We start from the raw sequence: 17135 nt of genomic DNA, 5'->3' as shown, positions 1-17135 counted from the left end.
CCAGGATGAGAGGGGCTGAGGAACTGTAAAAATAACACAAGACCTGAGAAGGGCGTCATGCGTGCAGGGACAGAATGAGTCCTGGCTACAGCACAGGGTGTCTGCATTTGCTCCACACTGCATCGTTACCAAAGCCGGTCAACACACAGAATAAAAATAAAAATCAAACAGAATATTAAACCCTGACAACAAGGAGCATAGCAGAGCCTGTAACATGCCAGTGAATGAATCCAAGCAGGAGTATGAGCCGCACTAAGCCCCTCCCTCCTCACAGGAGGCCCACAGAGCTCAGTCAGGAGCTGTCTTTCTATATGCAGTGCAAACATTCTGCTCTTCCATAGGCGTGACATATGACAGCAGGGCGCTCGGGATAAACATGGCGCAGCAGAAGTTAGCAGAGACCCGGAAACATTTTAATCTGGGACAACTTCACGCTCATGAATGAAGCAAGAAACTGCTTATGTGTAAATCAGACAATAAAGGAGTAAATGGCTAAGCGTCTAACTGAACAGAGTGCTAGCAACAAGGCAGGGAGATGGGGGGAGGCTCAGCTACGGCATGACCCTACCTGGAGAACAGCTGCTGCACCATGTCCACTAGTGTGTGCTCAGCCGACTTCCTCAGCAGCTCTGAGCAGGAGGGAAAACAAAGAGCGCAGGAGGCATGAGAAGTGCCCACTGGGGCTCTGTTTGCTCACAACCAGGCAAACATTTATTACAGCAGGGCCGCCAGAGAGAAGTGTGGGGCCACTGGGGAGAGGCATAGGGGAGAAGTGCAGGGCTGAGGGGAAGAGGCAGCGGAGGAGATGCAAGGGGGAGAGGTACGGGGCTGAGGAAAAAAGGCAGCGGAGGAGAGGCGAGGGGGAGAGGTGCGGGGCTGAGGAAAAAAGGCAGCGGAGGAGAGGCGAGGGGGAGAGGTGCGGGGCTGAGGGGAAGAGGCAGCGGAGGAGAGGCGAGGGGGAGAGGTGCGGGGCTGAGGGGAAGAGGCGGAGGGGAAGGGGAAGAGGTGAAGGGGAAAGGCACCGGAGGAGAGGAGAAGGGGAGAGGCATGGGGCAGCGGTGGAGAGGTGCATGGCTGCGTGTGACAGGCTTGGGGCTTGGGGAGAGGAGCAGGACCCACCCATACTAGGGGGTGTAGCATGGCAGGGCCCTGGGATTCCACCCCCTTCACCCATGCAGGTCCCAGGACTTACCGCTGAGCCTCATCTCAAAGCAGATGCGGAAGCAGGACTGCATAATCTCACACACGGACTCATTGGTCAGATGGGCCCCCACTGGCGTCAGCAACAGTGTCCTGAGTACCTGCCGAGTTCCACATGTGCAAAAGTTAGCCTCCCAAAGGCCGCAGCTCCACCCCCCCACCCCCCAGTACATGCGGCACAGCACCTGCAGGATTTTCATGAGTACCACTTCATCACTGGCAGGGTCCGTCCCCACGAACCTTGCGTGCGTCACGGCATCCGCCATGTTCTCGATGGCTTCCGCTGCCCCCTCGTGGTTGGCGTCTGCAAGGGGTGACAAACGCAGGTGCTGACAGAGCAGCCCAGTTTAAAGGCACACAGGCACAAAGTGAGCCTTGGATGGCAGCGCGTGTCACAGGTTATTAAACCACTTCTGCGGTGAGACAGCCTTTCGCCACGTGTTTACACAAGCAGGTTAAACATGGCGATAAGAGGGAGGGATTCACACAGAGAGCGGTCATCCTGAAACATGAGGAAAGGAAGGACCAAGATGCTGTTAGACATATGGCATGGATGTTATATCCATGACAAGCCAGTTCACACGGTACTCTGAGGTCCAGAAAGGCTGGAGTTGAGGCATTGCCCAGAATTGCCCACATGAAGGCAGATGCAGGCAGACACCAGAAACTGCCACAGATACCTGAGCAGGACTAACAGTGAGAATGGTTACACCCTGCTGGTCATGTGAAGGTGCCCCGCGATTAACATCACCCCAAGTGGGAGATTCTGAACACACAGAACAAGGTGCAAGCACCAACAAGTCAGAAAACACCAACAGGTCAGAAAAGAGACACATGAATGTCTGGGCAGAAGCAGCTGCTATTACACGTGTGGATCTCACGCAGCCTGGCATGCAGTGGCAATCTCAAGGCTACAACGAGAGCAGAGTCCCATGCAGCACACAGCCGAGTGACAGGGCTGCCAACTCTGCTCAGCATGGCTGACACTTTTGCCATGACCCCCCCCAGCCCCCATCGTCAGCCCTCTGGCCAATTTGTTTTGTCACCTGTTGACCCCTTTCATGACACTATCCCCCATCACAGCATATTAAATGACCGGAAAAAAGTCAAATCATCCTTCTGATAAACCAGTCAGAACAAACATGACCTTGGCAGGTCAGAGGAGAGCGTGTGGCATGACACGGGGCCCGGAAGGGGGGCAGCCTCTATCTGTTATTCCTCTGTGTGAAGATCTCCCCTTGGCTATGTCTGAAATGTACTTCATTGCTTAAATCACAGTGCCATCCACACCATACCCACCCACAGGCCTGCAGAAATGCACAGCCAGAGGAGCCCAGAGCTACGATCACTGGTACGGCATGTGGCTAATATAGCTGCCAAGATTTGCCCAGTCGCTCCCTTTATTAAAACACTGCTAATTTGCTGTTAGGCCTTATAGGGTTAAGCACACACTAGTACCCCCCCCCCACCCTGCAAAACAGAAGGTCCTTCAAGTTCTGAGATCTAATCACCAGATGTACCCTTTGTGGGAAGGCTGACAAATTGGCTGCCTAGGCAACCAGGGCCGTGTTTTGAAATCTGAGCCAGAGCAGATACCGGCGCGGAGCCAGGCAGCCCAGCTTTCCCATCTCCGAGTGGCATTTCATTAACGAATAAGCAAGGCTGGCCCGGGAGAGGAAGGACAAAGGGACGACTGGCAGGTAGGAAGGCTTGCAAAGGGCTGGTGATTTGAACGCCATCTTAGAGGTGAGCTTCTGTTTGAGTGGTCTTGTGGGAATTCCTTAGGGGTCTCACTGCTCACTGCTGCAGGAAGCGGGAGCAGGGAGGCACAAGGGGCCAGCCACATGGCTGCACCTGTGATACGAGACACTCCGCCGCAAAAAACTGAGTGTTTCTCAATGCCAAGAAAGCGAAGATTGTACTTGTGGTCTTGGGAAGAACTGTCAGTACGTTTACATGCACACTAAGAAAATCAAATTATTGTTAGTCCAACTAAAACCGGACTGTTAAAGTACATGTAAACAAGTTAGTCGGACTGAAATTGTACTAAATCAAATTTCTCAAAGTAGGACTAAGACACCCCAGATAATGCGATTGGGAGTCAATTTACTCCTGCATGTATTTGTTCAATCGGACTCAAATTGGCCTAGGCGCTCTGCTCATGCTCCACAGCCCCACCCCCCCCCCGGGATTTGGCCCAGGAATAACAGAAGCCAGTACACAGAATAAGCATGGACCACAGTAGAGGTCTCGTTGTAGGCACACACCAGCACCATACAGCGGTGCCATCTGCCTTCAGATAACAGCGTTATAGCCACAAGGAATAGCATGCATCTTGTTTGCCTATAAAATAAGGTAACGTATGGCACGTACGAAATGTACAGCACTGTAAAGCTGTCCAGTTCACTGCTAAACTAAAGGCCACTTTTCCACCGCACCAGGCACTTCAAGAAGGTACCAAAAGTATGGAACTGCAAGGCATTTGTTTTTCCACTGGCGTAAAAACTGGTATCAGCGCCAAATGACGTGACAACGTACTGAATTTGAAAAATGCCTGTAATGGGACTGGACAACGTGCGATATTAATACCAACATCGCATTTTAAGCACATTCAATTCTTACATGGCTTGATTTAGACAAGGCCTTTTCTTACCTTCAATTTGGTATGAATACTATAGCACAGGGAGTTTAAGTCTCGCTAAAACATTTTCATTCTGACATAGAAAAAAAAATGTAACAGGTTTTGCAATTTTAATGATTATTCATTTTCAGAATTATCCAGAATATGTTTAAAAATCAGTGTAAAGTTTACTTCTACTGCTTCTGCATGAGCGCTGACGATCCTTAATTGCTTTTTAAATCACTCCTAGGCAGGTTCATGGGGAAAAACTCCTTTTTTGTTTAATAAATACTTATATATTTATTACAACAAAATCACATTGTAATAATTTATAAATTTACAATACCATGCTGCCATAGTATATTATACATAATACTCTATTTCTTGTTTGCAATACTGATCTTCTTATATCTGTTCTTCAGACCAGATTGGAATTAAAGCTTGTGTCACTTCATTTGTCCACATACCCATTATTATTAATTTTATTACATCTGTGGCTGTGCTCTGTACTTCTGTTTTTTAGTATTGGAACTGGTCTTGCTGGTCTACAGCAATGGAAGATTATGTGAAATGGGTACACAAGAAAACAAGTATGGTTAAGTATGCATATTGAGAAACACCCTATTACTTCTCTCTATGGAGACATCAAGGTGCCCCTTACAGCAGCCTGATCCCACTGTCACAGCTCACATGATAATAGGATCATATGCTTTCTAGACGAGTCCTACCAAGCTCACAGGAATGAGTGAAAAGGGGTATCTTTGAAAATGGCCAGTTTCCAAAAAGCAGTACAAGGACCCAAATTGGTGCTGTTTAGATAAGCCTGTCATTGTTCATTCAATATGATTTCTTAAATAGGGGGGCTGGGCCAGGCCTGAAGTGACATAATTGGGGAGTGCTAAAGCATGCTGGGTGCACAATGCTTGCTGATTGTTGACAGATCCTCTGCAGATGGGACAGGCTGTTAGCCCTTAGTCAGCTACACTATGCTAAACACAATGTGGGCACCACAAACAAAATGTTGGGGGGGCGGCACTGCCAGGCATAGGAGACAATGCCCTGGGATTCACGTTGGGGGGGGGGGAGGGGGCTGTCATCGTCTCAGAAACTGGAGCCATGGAATCGCCAGTGGAATGTCCAAAGTGATATCAAACACTAATCCCCCTGGTGGAGTCCACCGGGACCCACCGGGACCATTGTCAAAATAACAGCATAAGCTGAAGGGGCGGGGGCAGACAGCTGTCCTGTAGTAAGTGGTTATAAAAGGAACATGCAGAGAGCATACTGTAATATTGGACAGTCATTTTTGTGCTGGGAGTGGGCTTCCAGCCGCAGCAGCACTCCCACAAAGCCTGGAGCCGGCCCTAAGCGCAAACTTCGCTAGCAAAGTGAGTGCGTCACAGTGCGGTAGTAGAGGTGCCATCGAGGCAATGGAGGGCACATGTTCAGAGTGACAGCAGCAGCAATACAGGAGCCACAGTCAGCAGAGAACACAGGCTCCGAACAGCAGCAGCGGAGCCAAGGCACGATGGTGATATCTGTCAGAGCACAGGCTCCCAATCCAAATCCCTGCAACAGGGGGATTAGCTCTCACAAAGCAAATCAGGGTCTTCCCTTCTCACGCGGACCCCTGGTAAGCTGCGGATCAGGCCCATTACAGACAAAGATGCTATCAGAGTGACACACGGGAGATTACTGCATGCTGTGCCACATTAGAAAGTCAGCCAAGTCCCTAATTAGCTGAACTTAATGAAGATCAATTACCTAGTCAATGAGCCAGAAGCTCACTCTGACTGGGAGGCCATGCCAGTCTCTGTCTGTGTCACAACTCAATATATCATATCATTTGAACATGCACATCTTCACGCGATGGAAGATGAGCACAGCATTTCATCGACACTGTTCATCCCGCACACTCTCACATCACCATCAGCGGTCAAAAAGCTCAGGACCGCGACGCATCACCAAACAAATCCAGCAGCGGCATAGCTTATTCAGGAAGTGTCGGTTATTGATCTCGGGATGAAAGTTGCTGCCCCTCAGAGTATCTGATGGGATTATTGTACCTGACTGGATACTACAAATATAGCCTAGATGACATCAATTGCTTTAAATGCTGCCAGAGCCCTTCGGAAAATGTCAGCCAGCTCATGGCCGCTGTCACTGCATTCACAGGGGCTCCCCGACACCAAGCCTAGCTGCTTAGGCAGAATGCAGTGTAAAACGGCTCCAGCACGGGCAGTAAGGCACAGAGGACAGCGGGACTATGAAGCCCAAGCAGCACTGCAGGACATAGCCATGCAGGAGGCCTCACTCACACACGCCCTTACCGCCTCCTTCCCTGGTCTCATGGCAACAGTCCCGCCAAACTTCCTCTACATAATATAAAGAATGACCATGAAAATGAAGATGAGTTTAGCATGGACTGAGAAGTCCCCAGTAATATATACACAATTGTCTACAAAATGCTTCTAAGAGACTGAAACATCATAACACACCGCACGGTATGCCACTGAAATTAAATGTGAAAACATCAATGAATAAGGCGAACTGCTTCTACCAATTCCTACCAGTGGATGGCAGTATTTGACAGCATCTATATATTTTGAACACAGAGTCATACTGAAAGGCATTTAAAAAACAGGGAAGAAACTCACTTACTCACTCTCTCTCATTAATGACGCAGACCAAACACTAAGCAAATCAGGAGCATCAGGAGACGGTCACTCTTAAGTGATGCATGAAACCTCAGCACTGTCATTTCAAAGGGTCCTTAAATCATTTCAGAAAAAAGGATGCGATAAGAGAAGCATGAGAGAAGCAACTAGGAGCAGGCGGGGGAGCCCCGGCAAGGCCAGAAGCGTCATAGAGCAGCTCCCGTTTCAAACACACAATGTCGCTTGAGGATTGGGTGCCAGCACAAGCCCGGTCCACACGTCCATCAGGTAGCAGGTGACACCCCGTCTGTGAGGACAGAGCTGCCTGACGTTTTAAACACCATGTATTTAACACCTCACTATCAAACCGGCCTCCTATCCAGCCGAGGGCCGTGCACTTCACGTAAGCACAATGTCTGACGTTGGCACTTTTCTCCACAGACACACAACGCTGATGGAGCAGTGAGCAGGCTGGTGGGCTGCTGGGGGGGAACAGGAGCCCCAGCAGTGACAGAGCACCACCTGGAGGCCTGAGAGTCACAGCTGAGCAAGCTGAATCACAGGAGCACCTCTCACATCCAGAAAACATCAACATTATACCCAAAAATGTAAGCAAAAACCAAGCCACGCTCTCATATGACAGCAAAATAGCATTTTCATTCTACAGAGGTTCCTCTGCCTGTTGTTTTTCTTCATCGCTCTATAAGAAAACCGTGGCCGTGTATGTCACCAGACCCATTTCCATGGAAACCCATCCCTTTGAACCCTCTTGATGAGATACAGAGGGGTTATTGGATTAGGAAGCAGGCAGTCAGTTTGAAGATGCAGCATGGGTCCAGGCCATGCCTCAGCAATGTCCGTGTGTGACGTGCATCTAATGGTGCAGGAGCTCCTTCCCTTTGGGCCGGGGATCGCTCAGTGAATGTGAAACAAAAGCATGAGCGTGTACCTCCCTCCAATGAACGGCATCCAGCACCAGGCAAAGGCATGGGGCACATCTTCAAATCACAGACATTGCCTGTCAATTTAGCAAGTGTCCATGCACTGAATTAAGGAGGATTTCGGAGGGCTGCCAAGCTGCTAGTTCAGCCATTCGATGTCACCCAATCCAACAACAGAGGAGGCTTCTGAGGTGAACGGGCTCTGCTTCATATAGGCACGGTGCTCAGACGTGCACAGGCCAGGGCTAAAGGGAAGAGCCAGCAGCATGCATGGTTTTGATGAGGGAAAAAAATTGATTCGGTTATGTGCCACAATTTTTTTGTGCGGCGATTAATATATCACCACACAAACTCCCATATCGATTTTTTATTCATATATAAATGTTTGGACTGGAGGTGGAGAAACATTGCAGTTCCTCTATAATCCTACAGGTGGCGCACTCTAAATTACTCCCACATTGACAGGCAGGGCAGCGTCCCATGTAGTACGAGCCAATTATTCTCTAACTTTGTTTGGTAATAACAGGAATGGAGGACGACAGCAGAGATTTGTGCCGCTCTTCCACAGTTTAAATCCAATGTATGTTTGGCTTTCAAAATATAAATGGTAAAGAGGAGTTGGACATGAGCCATGTGTATGTAAACTTTGTCCTGTGAAAGTAAGTATTGTGCTAATATGATGAACATCTTGTCACATATTGCTAGACATCACCCTGAGATAGACAAGGCAGCAGAGAAGCATAAAATGTACATGTAGTTTCAGGTCCAGCAGCAAATGTAGGTTTTTGTTAGCTTCTAATTTTAAGTTAAAATTTATACCGTTGTATTTGAAGTTGTTTGACATTGTTTAAATGCTGCCTTTTTGAGGAGAAAAATTGTGCAGCTATCGAATAAAACTTTAGTGGTATGACATTTTATTTTTATTTTTTTCCTTTTTCATGGTTCAAGGTAAATAAAAAAAAATAAAAAATTGTATTATCAAATCAGGATAGTCATAGAATCGCAATACATATCGAATCAACACCTAGGTATCGTGACATCATCGTATCGGGAGGTCACTGGAGATTCCCATCCCTAACGCACAGCACGGCACCGGTTGGGCCTCCATTCATTAAATGTCCCATTTTGCTCTTATTTTTCCACATGGGGAGCAGCTGCCTCATTGGACCAGGACACTGTTTATTCAGCAATGTCAGGAAGTCCGATATCTGGACCAAACATCTCATTTCACACATTTGACTTGCATCCCTAACAACCTTTTCCTATCTTAAACACAGAGAATGCAGCACCAGATATAGGGGCAATAAAAAGGAATGAAGGCCTTAGTTTCAGGCCATTTCAGACACAAGGCACTAAAAGCATGAGCACAGAGCAGCGGCTCATTTTAATGGAGACCCTTGTTAACAGGTACCACAAACAACGGAAAAAAAGATCTAGCAATAAATGGGATGGTAGGGATCACATGCCAATCACTGCAACACTGCCCTCTAATAGGCCGGAGGCGAGAGCACGCCTTCTGATGAAGCCGCACTGATTTCCCTCTCACGCACACACTCTCGCGTAGAATTCATATATTCCTATCATTGTGTGGACTCTCCATTCATTTCGATGGGCATAACCCTAAGCCTAACTATGACAACCCAAACAGTTACCCAGCCCTAACCTTAACCATAAGTAACCAAACAAGATACAAGACTTTTCACTATTTTAGTTTTTGACTGCATTCACAGATTTTTTTTTTTTTTTTTTTTAATAAAATTGAGGTTTATACTGTGGGGACCAGAAGAATGTTAAAAAATTAACACAGCCACACATGTTTTTATCCATATCTTTGTGGGGACCGTTCATTCATTTCTATGGGGAAAAACCCATAATCCCAACATTGACAGCCCCTACCCACCCCTAACCTTAACCATAAGTAACTAAACAAAATATATTTTTAGTTTTTTGATTGAAAAAAAATGGTCTCCACAACTTTAAAATAACAGGTTTTTAATCACAAATGTCCCCACAATGTAATATATACATAACCCACACACACACACACACACACACACACACACAAATCCATAGAGACAAACACACACAGACACGGCAAGGGCAGCAGTGGAGTTCGGTGTTGCACTGTTTACCTATGAGGCCATAGGACAGGAATTTGTTCACAGAGGTCAACGCCAGGCCAGTGATTGGGCCCGTGGTGTCCTCAGATCGCACCACCTCCAGGAAGGGTCGCAGGAAAACATTGGGCTCTACCTGGGGCAGCTCTGCAGAAACAAAGAGGAAAGAAAGGAACGTAAGACAGGCTAGCATGTGGGAGACAAGATACTTATGAGTTACTGCTAAAAGGCAATGCAGGCACTAATACCACATGGCAGATAAACACTGGCATTTGCAACCAGCAAAGTAATGACAAAACCCACTATTCTGCAGGTGTCAATCACAGGACTCATACACACATTCAGAGCAAAATGCAGTACTGTGCAAAAGTCTTAGGCAGTCAAAGAAAATGATGGTTAAATGATCTTCACGTTGGTGTAAAACTATGTCTGTAAAAGTGCTAGCATAACCATGTTAAACCCTCTCCTGAAATCACCCCAGTATTTGCAGCAAACATCCAATATAGCCTCATATTTTTTTGACAACCACTAGCACCCCTTGTATGGCTAATCAACAACCCACAGGCTTTTAAAACTAGTTTAATCGATTAAGTGAACTGGTGGTGAAATTGACAAATACATGGAATGACTGAGGTGCCGCTCATGAGAGGTTTGGAAACTAAAGAGGTTTCTTCTAGCCATCCAACTAGATATCAGTAAGTTTTTGGAAAACTGAGGAAATTGTTAGTTTTTATTGTTACTCAATTTCCATATATTCTCATGTAAAATTGTCATTTTTGTTCTGAGCAAATGTGCAGTTACTACCCAGATAAGTACAATGGATACCGCTTATAGTCATCATGTCTGTTGGAATGAAATTGATCACTATAAGCAGATGATCATTATAACCAATTTTTTTTTCTTCTTTATGTAAATTGGCCATCTAACTGACATTTGTTTGTTTATTACATGAATATAAGGTGATGAAATGGACAGCGTCAATATTTACTTTTACTTTAATTTTATTGACGATTTCAAAACAGTAGTTTCAAATGCTTTTCAAATGACGGTACAGTACAAATTAAATTACTGAACTGTGTATAATTCAAATATGCTATAATACACAGGCTAACATTCAATTAAATTTTATTTATACAGCACATTTTCACAAGGTTACATTGTCTCAAAGCAGTTATTGTTGTTTTGTTGCTGTATCTCATTTTTGGTGGTTTATCATAAGCTTTGATGAGTCTATATTTGTCATTGAGAGAAAATTGAGTTTCTTTTTCCCATCATGTGCACACAGCATTAGCCTCAGGTAGCTAGCCAGAAGCAGACGGGTTACCACAAGGCAAAGTGGGGCAATCAAAGTCAAAAAATAATAAATAAATAAAAATACATTTGCATTTTTAATTTTTTCCATGTTATGTTTAAAAAGACCCAAAATGAACACTGTACACAGCCTACTTGATTATTTAAGCAGTATTTGTACAGGAATTCCACTGTAGCTTTAAAGAATACCTTTGACTGCTCAAGACTTTTGCATAGTATTGTACCTTAGCTTGGGACACCAAATAAGCAGGAACTTTCAGCTCTGGAACCTATAACTATAAATCACTGACTTCATATATTTTACATAAAAGTGCATGACTGTTGCTACCCAAGAGAGGACTGGGTCCACTAAGGTGCCACTACTGTTGCACATGTACAATCAGAGACCAGGCAACGATCACATGACAGGAAGCTGGGGATCTGAAAATAAATGCAAGAAACCTACTTGATACTGGGACCTTAAATGCGGGAAAAACAGGAAAATGTTGCACAGCTTCTCTGAAAGGGCCAGGGGGCTGCTAAAGGGCTTGAACAAGCAGCACTGCTCATACCAAAGTATGAATACAGCCCAGGGCGCCGGTGGAGAAGGGACACGGGAGAGTGGGGAGCAGACCCACAACCCACCCAGTGCGCAGTCACCATGGGTAAAAAGTTTACAAAAACACTGCCAATATCTGTACTTCCTGCCGTGACTCTGAATAACAAAGTAACCCCACTAATCCTTCAAAAACATTGTGGAGGGACTTCAGAGGAGACCCCCCCCCACTCCATTTTGCAGAATAATGCAGATTCTACCTGTTTTATGGTGTTATGGTGGGATGGTGGGAACCCCCCAGGGCCATGGCCAGTCTGCTGAACCTTAAGTAACAAGCCTCATGAAAGGAAAAACTGGTGAATAGGGGGACTGTAACCAGGTAAAACGATAGGAATGGAACAGGGAAATAGGAACCATCGGCAGAACGGGAGAAAAGGAACAAGGTAAAACGACAGGGGTGGAACAGGGGGAACAGAAACCAGGAAAAACGACAGGGGCGGAGCGAGGGAACAGGAACCAGGTAAAATGACAAGGACGGAGCGGGGGAACAGGAACCAGGGGCAGAATGTGAGAAAAAGAACAAGGTAAAATGACTGGGGCAGAATGCAGAAATATAAACCAAGTAAAATGACAGCAGCGGAAAGGGGGAATAGGAACCACGTAAAATGACAGTCATGCACCCCTTTCAAGTTGCAGGGGTGGAGAGATCAGCTGGCCCCTCCAAGCCCCCCCCCCCCCCCAACATCAAATCCCCAAAACCCGGTGTGAATTTGCTCCAAATACTGTACGTAATGTGGTCATTCATAAGGACAGTGTTCTCATGAAGAACAGACAGAGAGAGAAACACTCCTGGTGTTGCTGACTGGACAGCACTGTTTAAGCAGAGTGGGGGCTGGGGCGGGGGAGGGGACAACAATGAATCTGTCAATAGGCTCTAATAGACACATCATGGTGTGCGATGAGCTCATAAGTAGCACGGCACCCACCCAGCCCAGCCACACAAAGTCGCCAAATGGAGAACTCAATAGAGGCTTATCGATTGGCCGTCATGGGCAGGCCCGCCTCAGCGCCCCCTTAAATAAAGGCTAAACACGACTCTCAGCTTCAGGCCAATTGTCTACACTAAAATGAAAGCCAGAGTCAAATGATCAAGGTATAACCAAGCCTGACCCTCAGCTAACTTCACTAAAGATAAAATGAGATTAAGTGCTCCTGCCAGGTGACAGTCACGGGTCTCGAACACGCCACACTGTTGTACCGAGACCAACGGAACCAGTCCTGCCACGTATAACAATACAGTACGTGCCGAAAATAAAGGGAGCTCTGATTTAACGTGACGTCAGATTATCAGGCTTCCGAGATCCAGCAGGGACAGTTCCAATGCACCAGAGCCAGTTACATAGGTACCCTGAGCTCTACCATGACATTTTTTCATGTTTCATTATTGTTCTGTAAGAGGTCAGTATGCCCATCAGATCACATATACTGCCCACACAAGCCACTGGTTCTACTGATGCCATGTAGCAAATGGGGACAGAGATGGCGCCATCGAATATGGGACACAATTACAGCACAAGCAGCACAATGCACTGGGCCTTTTGTATTAGCCTAATTTGCTCACAAAGAAATAAAAGGGGCAGTTTGTCAGACTGTTGTGTCACACATTTCAACCTCGGGGGCAGGAAGACCTCCAATGATTCATGTGACAGGCCTCAATCACACATTTGGCAGGATGCATTTATATTGAGTTGCCACGTGCCCACCCACCCCCCCGGCCCCAAACGGCAGCCATGGTTTGAAGGCCTGAGGATTCTCACTGTGAAAACTGCCAAGCTCATGCAATGCATAGGCCACTTTCAATAAAAAAACTTAATAGGAATTCCCCAGGTCCAGAGTAAGAGTCGGGCCTCTCTGACCGCAGCAGAGCACATACTTGCTTGTCCTGCCCATGGCCAGGCATTTTGGCATCCCTGGCTTGGGAAGCAGGAAAGCCCAGTTAATATAGCGCCTTTTATGAGCTGAAAGGTACATCTGCCCCTGCATGCGACTGGCATGCAGGCTGACAGTGGGACCAGAGAACACAGTTGTGATGCAGCTTCAGTGGAAGGGGTCCCTGCCTTAACTGCATCCTCTGCAAACTCACAGCGAAATTACTTCCCAACCCCAAGTGGCCCCCGACCGGAGCAGCCGCCCAAAACCAGCCACTAATAGTTATTGATCTGGCGCCCAGGCTCGGAATTAAAGTGAGACTGAGGCAGCGGTGCAGCCGCCATGCCGGGGAGCGGGGACATTTTAACAAGGCCGGCAGAGGCTAAATGAAATCCAGGGAGAATTTTCATTTCACACTGGCAGGTCCTGGACGGCGGGCTGATCCATCTGTCAGGAAGAGTTTGACACATGGCACGCCCACGCGCTCCCCCTTCCCCTGCTCCTGAAGGAAATTGGCACTTGTCGAAGAGGGCAATTAGGTTGTAACAATGCTATGGAAGTCCATACGGTGGCTCTGTACAAACCGCAGCGGTATTTCGCAGGCGCTCTGAACAATGCTCGCCACTACCTAAACAGGCAATTTGAAAGCCCCTGAGAAATTAAAACTTTTCCAGGAGCTTGGAAGTAAGTCTGTGTAGCTGTTTGTGGTGCCTTCACAGTACAGAGCATTTTCCCAGCGTAAAAAAAGGAAAAAAGGAAAATGGTTGCATTTTGGAGGCTGCCGCTGTCACGTTGCTGCTGTGCTCATAGCGAACAGCCTTGAGACCCCAGCTATCAATGCATGTTTTAAATATGGATGGAGAGGCTGATCTCTACATCAGTCACACCCAATCTTATGATCGCTTACTGTGAAAGCACTAGTTCAACACAGTTCTGTCTATACACATCTTACTATTAAATAATCACCGCTTTATGTTTGAACTGAATGACTGATGGACAGGGCGAGGGCAAAAAAAACATCTCATTCATAATTAGAACCATAATTACTGGAAAGGTGCCATTTTAATGCACAGCCCACCCGTACAGTATAAACAGTAGTTTCATCCCAAATTTCATTTAACTATTAAAGGTTATCTGGATGGATTATTTTATATATCACAAAGCCCTTCTGCCAGCACAAGGGGGTGCCCACACCGCCCCGGCCCACCCCACTCGCCGCGAATTAGCCAGCAGCTCCAGGACACGGGTGAAGTCGGCAGAGGCCCAGGCCTCTGGTCTCGTGGGCGGGGGTGGAACTGACAGCGCAGCACAAACTTTAATTCACTCAGATAAACAAGAGGGCTGTTTGGTCAGGCCTTGGCTTAATCCACCAAGTCTTTCATGTGCTTCCCTACCTCATAATCAGCCTATCAGTCTTTAGCGGGTCACTGAATGGCAGGCCCTGTTTTGTTTGCGACACCTTGGCTAGATATTAAAAAAGCACCACCAAGACCAACAAACAAACACTGCATGCCTGTCACCTTTGACCCCCAAGGCTTTGTTCAAATTGCCCTTTGGACCATATTGACCAGCAATTCAAATGGAAGCTGACTTTTCTGAGAGAAGGTGGCCCTGTCAGAAGGGGCTGTTATTATTTGGCTGTGAAAACAGGAGGGTTGAGGAGTAAGACCAGAACAAACTACAAGTATTGCAAATGAACTGGAGAGCAGATCGCAGAAAGCAGCCGGCCCTCAGCGAGCTGCCGCTGCCTACGCTTATGGGATCAGCTCCTTTCACAGGAGGCATGTTGGAAGTAAAAGGTCCTGAAAGTGGTCATTTCATCAGGATTAAAGACGCAGGCGGGTTAAGGAGGCTCTCCTCAGATGACCAGCATGCACTCCCAGCAGCTGCCTTCATACAGCTTCATTAAATAACCCTTAACAAGACAGGATAATCGCCAGTCTCGTTCACTCTGAACTAAGCATTCCTTAAAATGAATAATTTAGGTCCTCACGTTAAAGCTGGGTTTGGCCCAGATGGCTGGTGTGAGGCGTGTGATTAGAAAAGCACGACGACGATGATTGTTGAAACACTAATATTGAGCAGCGGCCTTTACGTTCTTCATCAGATATCAATAATTAGAAAGTGGGCTAAGGACATGCTGACTCAGGAATTACATGAACCGTTACACATGCATATATGTACATTTCAGAGGAGGGGGGCGCGCACACACACACACACACACACACACACACACACACACACACACACACACCAGTAGGAAGCCAAGGGAGGGAGCAGTCTGCCAGCCCCAACATGACTTCATTAGTAAACCTCGCTGGGCTGCGGCCGCACCTGTTATCCTGCACATAAACTCTGGTTATGCCGCATACTTTGCACAGAAGCTGCATTATTCTGCCGGATCGCTGGCCAGTCCGCCCTGATGCGCGCGTAATGTTTTTTGCAGGCCCAGCCGTTGTGTGATAGATGGCAAAGGAATACTTTATGGTCGTTGCACTTACAAATAACGGATGTGCTACCATGCCGAATTTAAGGTTTGAGAAGCAACAGCCAGTTCCGTTTCGCACGGATACTTAACTGCTTCCTCACTTCCTGCTACGGCAGACAGGCCAGGGACAGCAAGCAGCACTAATAATAATAAATAATAATAATAATAATAATAATAATGAGGGTCTGTGTATGATATGTGTATATGCATATGAGTATACAGCCTCAATCACTGATGATGACACAGTCACAGTAATGTCTTATCTTGACAAACAACTTGTAAGAGCCTTGCTATGGAGCATGTGCAGCTTTGGAGAGCACAGTAGTAGTTAGAGAAAGATGATGGGCCTTTGAAGCAAAGCGGCTGACATTCTCACTATGTCTATTCTGAGGAAGGTGCCCGGGCAGCGCCCCCCACCGCGGCCCCTTCCCAGACAGCCGCCCGTCAGCACTGTAAAGGGTTAAGCCTGCAGATGGCGTTCAGCTCGCCAGAATAAATGGGCACACATGCTAGGACTGTGAATGAATTTCACACTCCTGCCGATGAGTACCGCCATCCACAACTGCATGGAAAGAATGGGGGGGTGGGCTGGGGGATAGAAAAATATCCCGCCTATTTGTTTCACCTGCTGCGTTCCTTCAGGGCTGGCTAATGGCAGTCCCCAGGGCCTGAGAGAATCTGGCAGCCATACAGCAGAAAGGCGCATATGAGCATAGCCTGGCCAGCTCTGCGCCATGTATACATCGTGGCCAAGTGGAATTGCAATGCATCATCGTTCAGCACTGTTGCTGACTCTGAAATTGGCGTACTGAGGCTGTGCTCCCCTCTAAGAGCCTTCAGGCTTGCAAGAACAGCTCCCCCTTAGCCCAGACCCCCAAGCCGGCCCCACACAAACACACCTATGTAACACAGCAATGAATCTCCATCATCCCGATACGGACCAGAACGCTGACAGACAGGACAATTAACTTACCAATGAAAGCAGATCAGAAGAGTCGCCACCAACAAACAGAACTGTGATGCAAAGAGCACGATGTAATGTGATTCGGGGGGGGGGGGCTCTCAGTTAGACCCTCTCAGTAAGCCCTGCTAACAGCCACAAGAGACAAGAGCAGGTCTGAGCACCTTCAGTGACAGTCACAGCCTACCCATAAACACCGGCAATGAATCTGTCCAGGTAAACTAGCTAAATGTTTACCCAGATCAAAGACCCAGCAGGGGCCTGTATCATGAACCAAGGTTTGGTGGTTAACTAGATAACCTCAGTTTAAATCAATTTCATTCACCTACATTCGGCCCAGACTACCTTAAAACTTACAAGTTATCTTTTTTTTTTT

General features: G+C 47.0%; 1 protein-coding gene across 7 annotated transcripts in view; it reads right to left on the bottom strand.

The window, feature by feature from the left end:
• Positions 1-17135, bottom strand: part of gbf1 (golgi brefeldin A resistant guanine nucleotide exchange factor 1) — a 59930-nt gene that overhangs the window by 20628 nt on the left and 22167 nt on the right. For all 7 annotated transcript variants that reach the window (XM_023803913.2, XM_023803887.2, XM_023803904.2 and 4 more), the window contains exons 4-7: positions 9551-9682; positions 1386-1504; positions 1193-1301; positions 569-629 (exon numbers count right to left, since the gene is read on the bottom strand). In XM_023803913.2, the coding sequence (XP_023659681.2) occupies positions 569-629; positions 1193-1301; positions 1386-1504; positions 9551-9682 (421 nt within the window). The remainder of the gene's footprint in view (positions 1-568; positions 630-1192; positions 1302-1385; positions 1505-9550; positions 9683-17135) is intronic.

This window comes from Paramormyrops kingsleyae, chromosome 3 (genome assembly GCF_048594095.1).
Source record: "Paramormyrops kingsleyae isolate MSU_618 chromosome 3, PKINGS_0.4, whole genome shotgun sequence".
NCBI classification, from domain to species: Eukaryota; Metazoa; Chordata; class Actinopteri; order Osteoglossiformes; family Mormyridae; genus Paramormyrops; species Paramormyrops kingsleyae.
The sequence above is the reverse complement of the archived record's forward strand: the minus strand, read 5'-3'. Positions and strand labels throughout refer to the sequence as shown.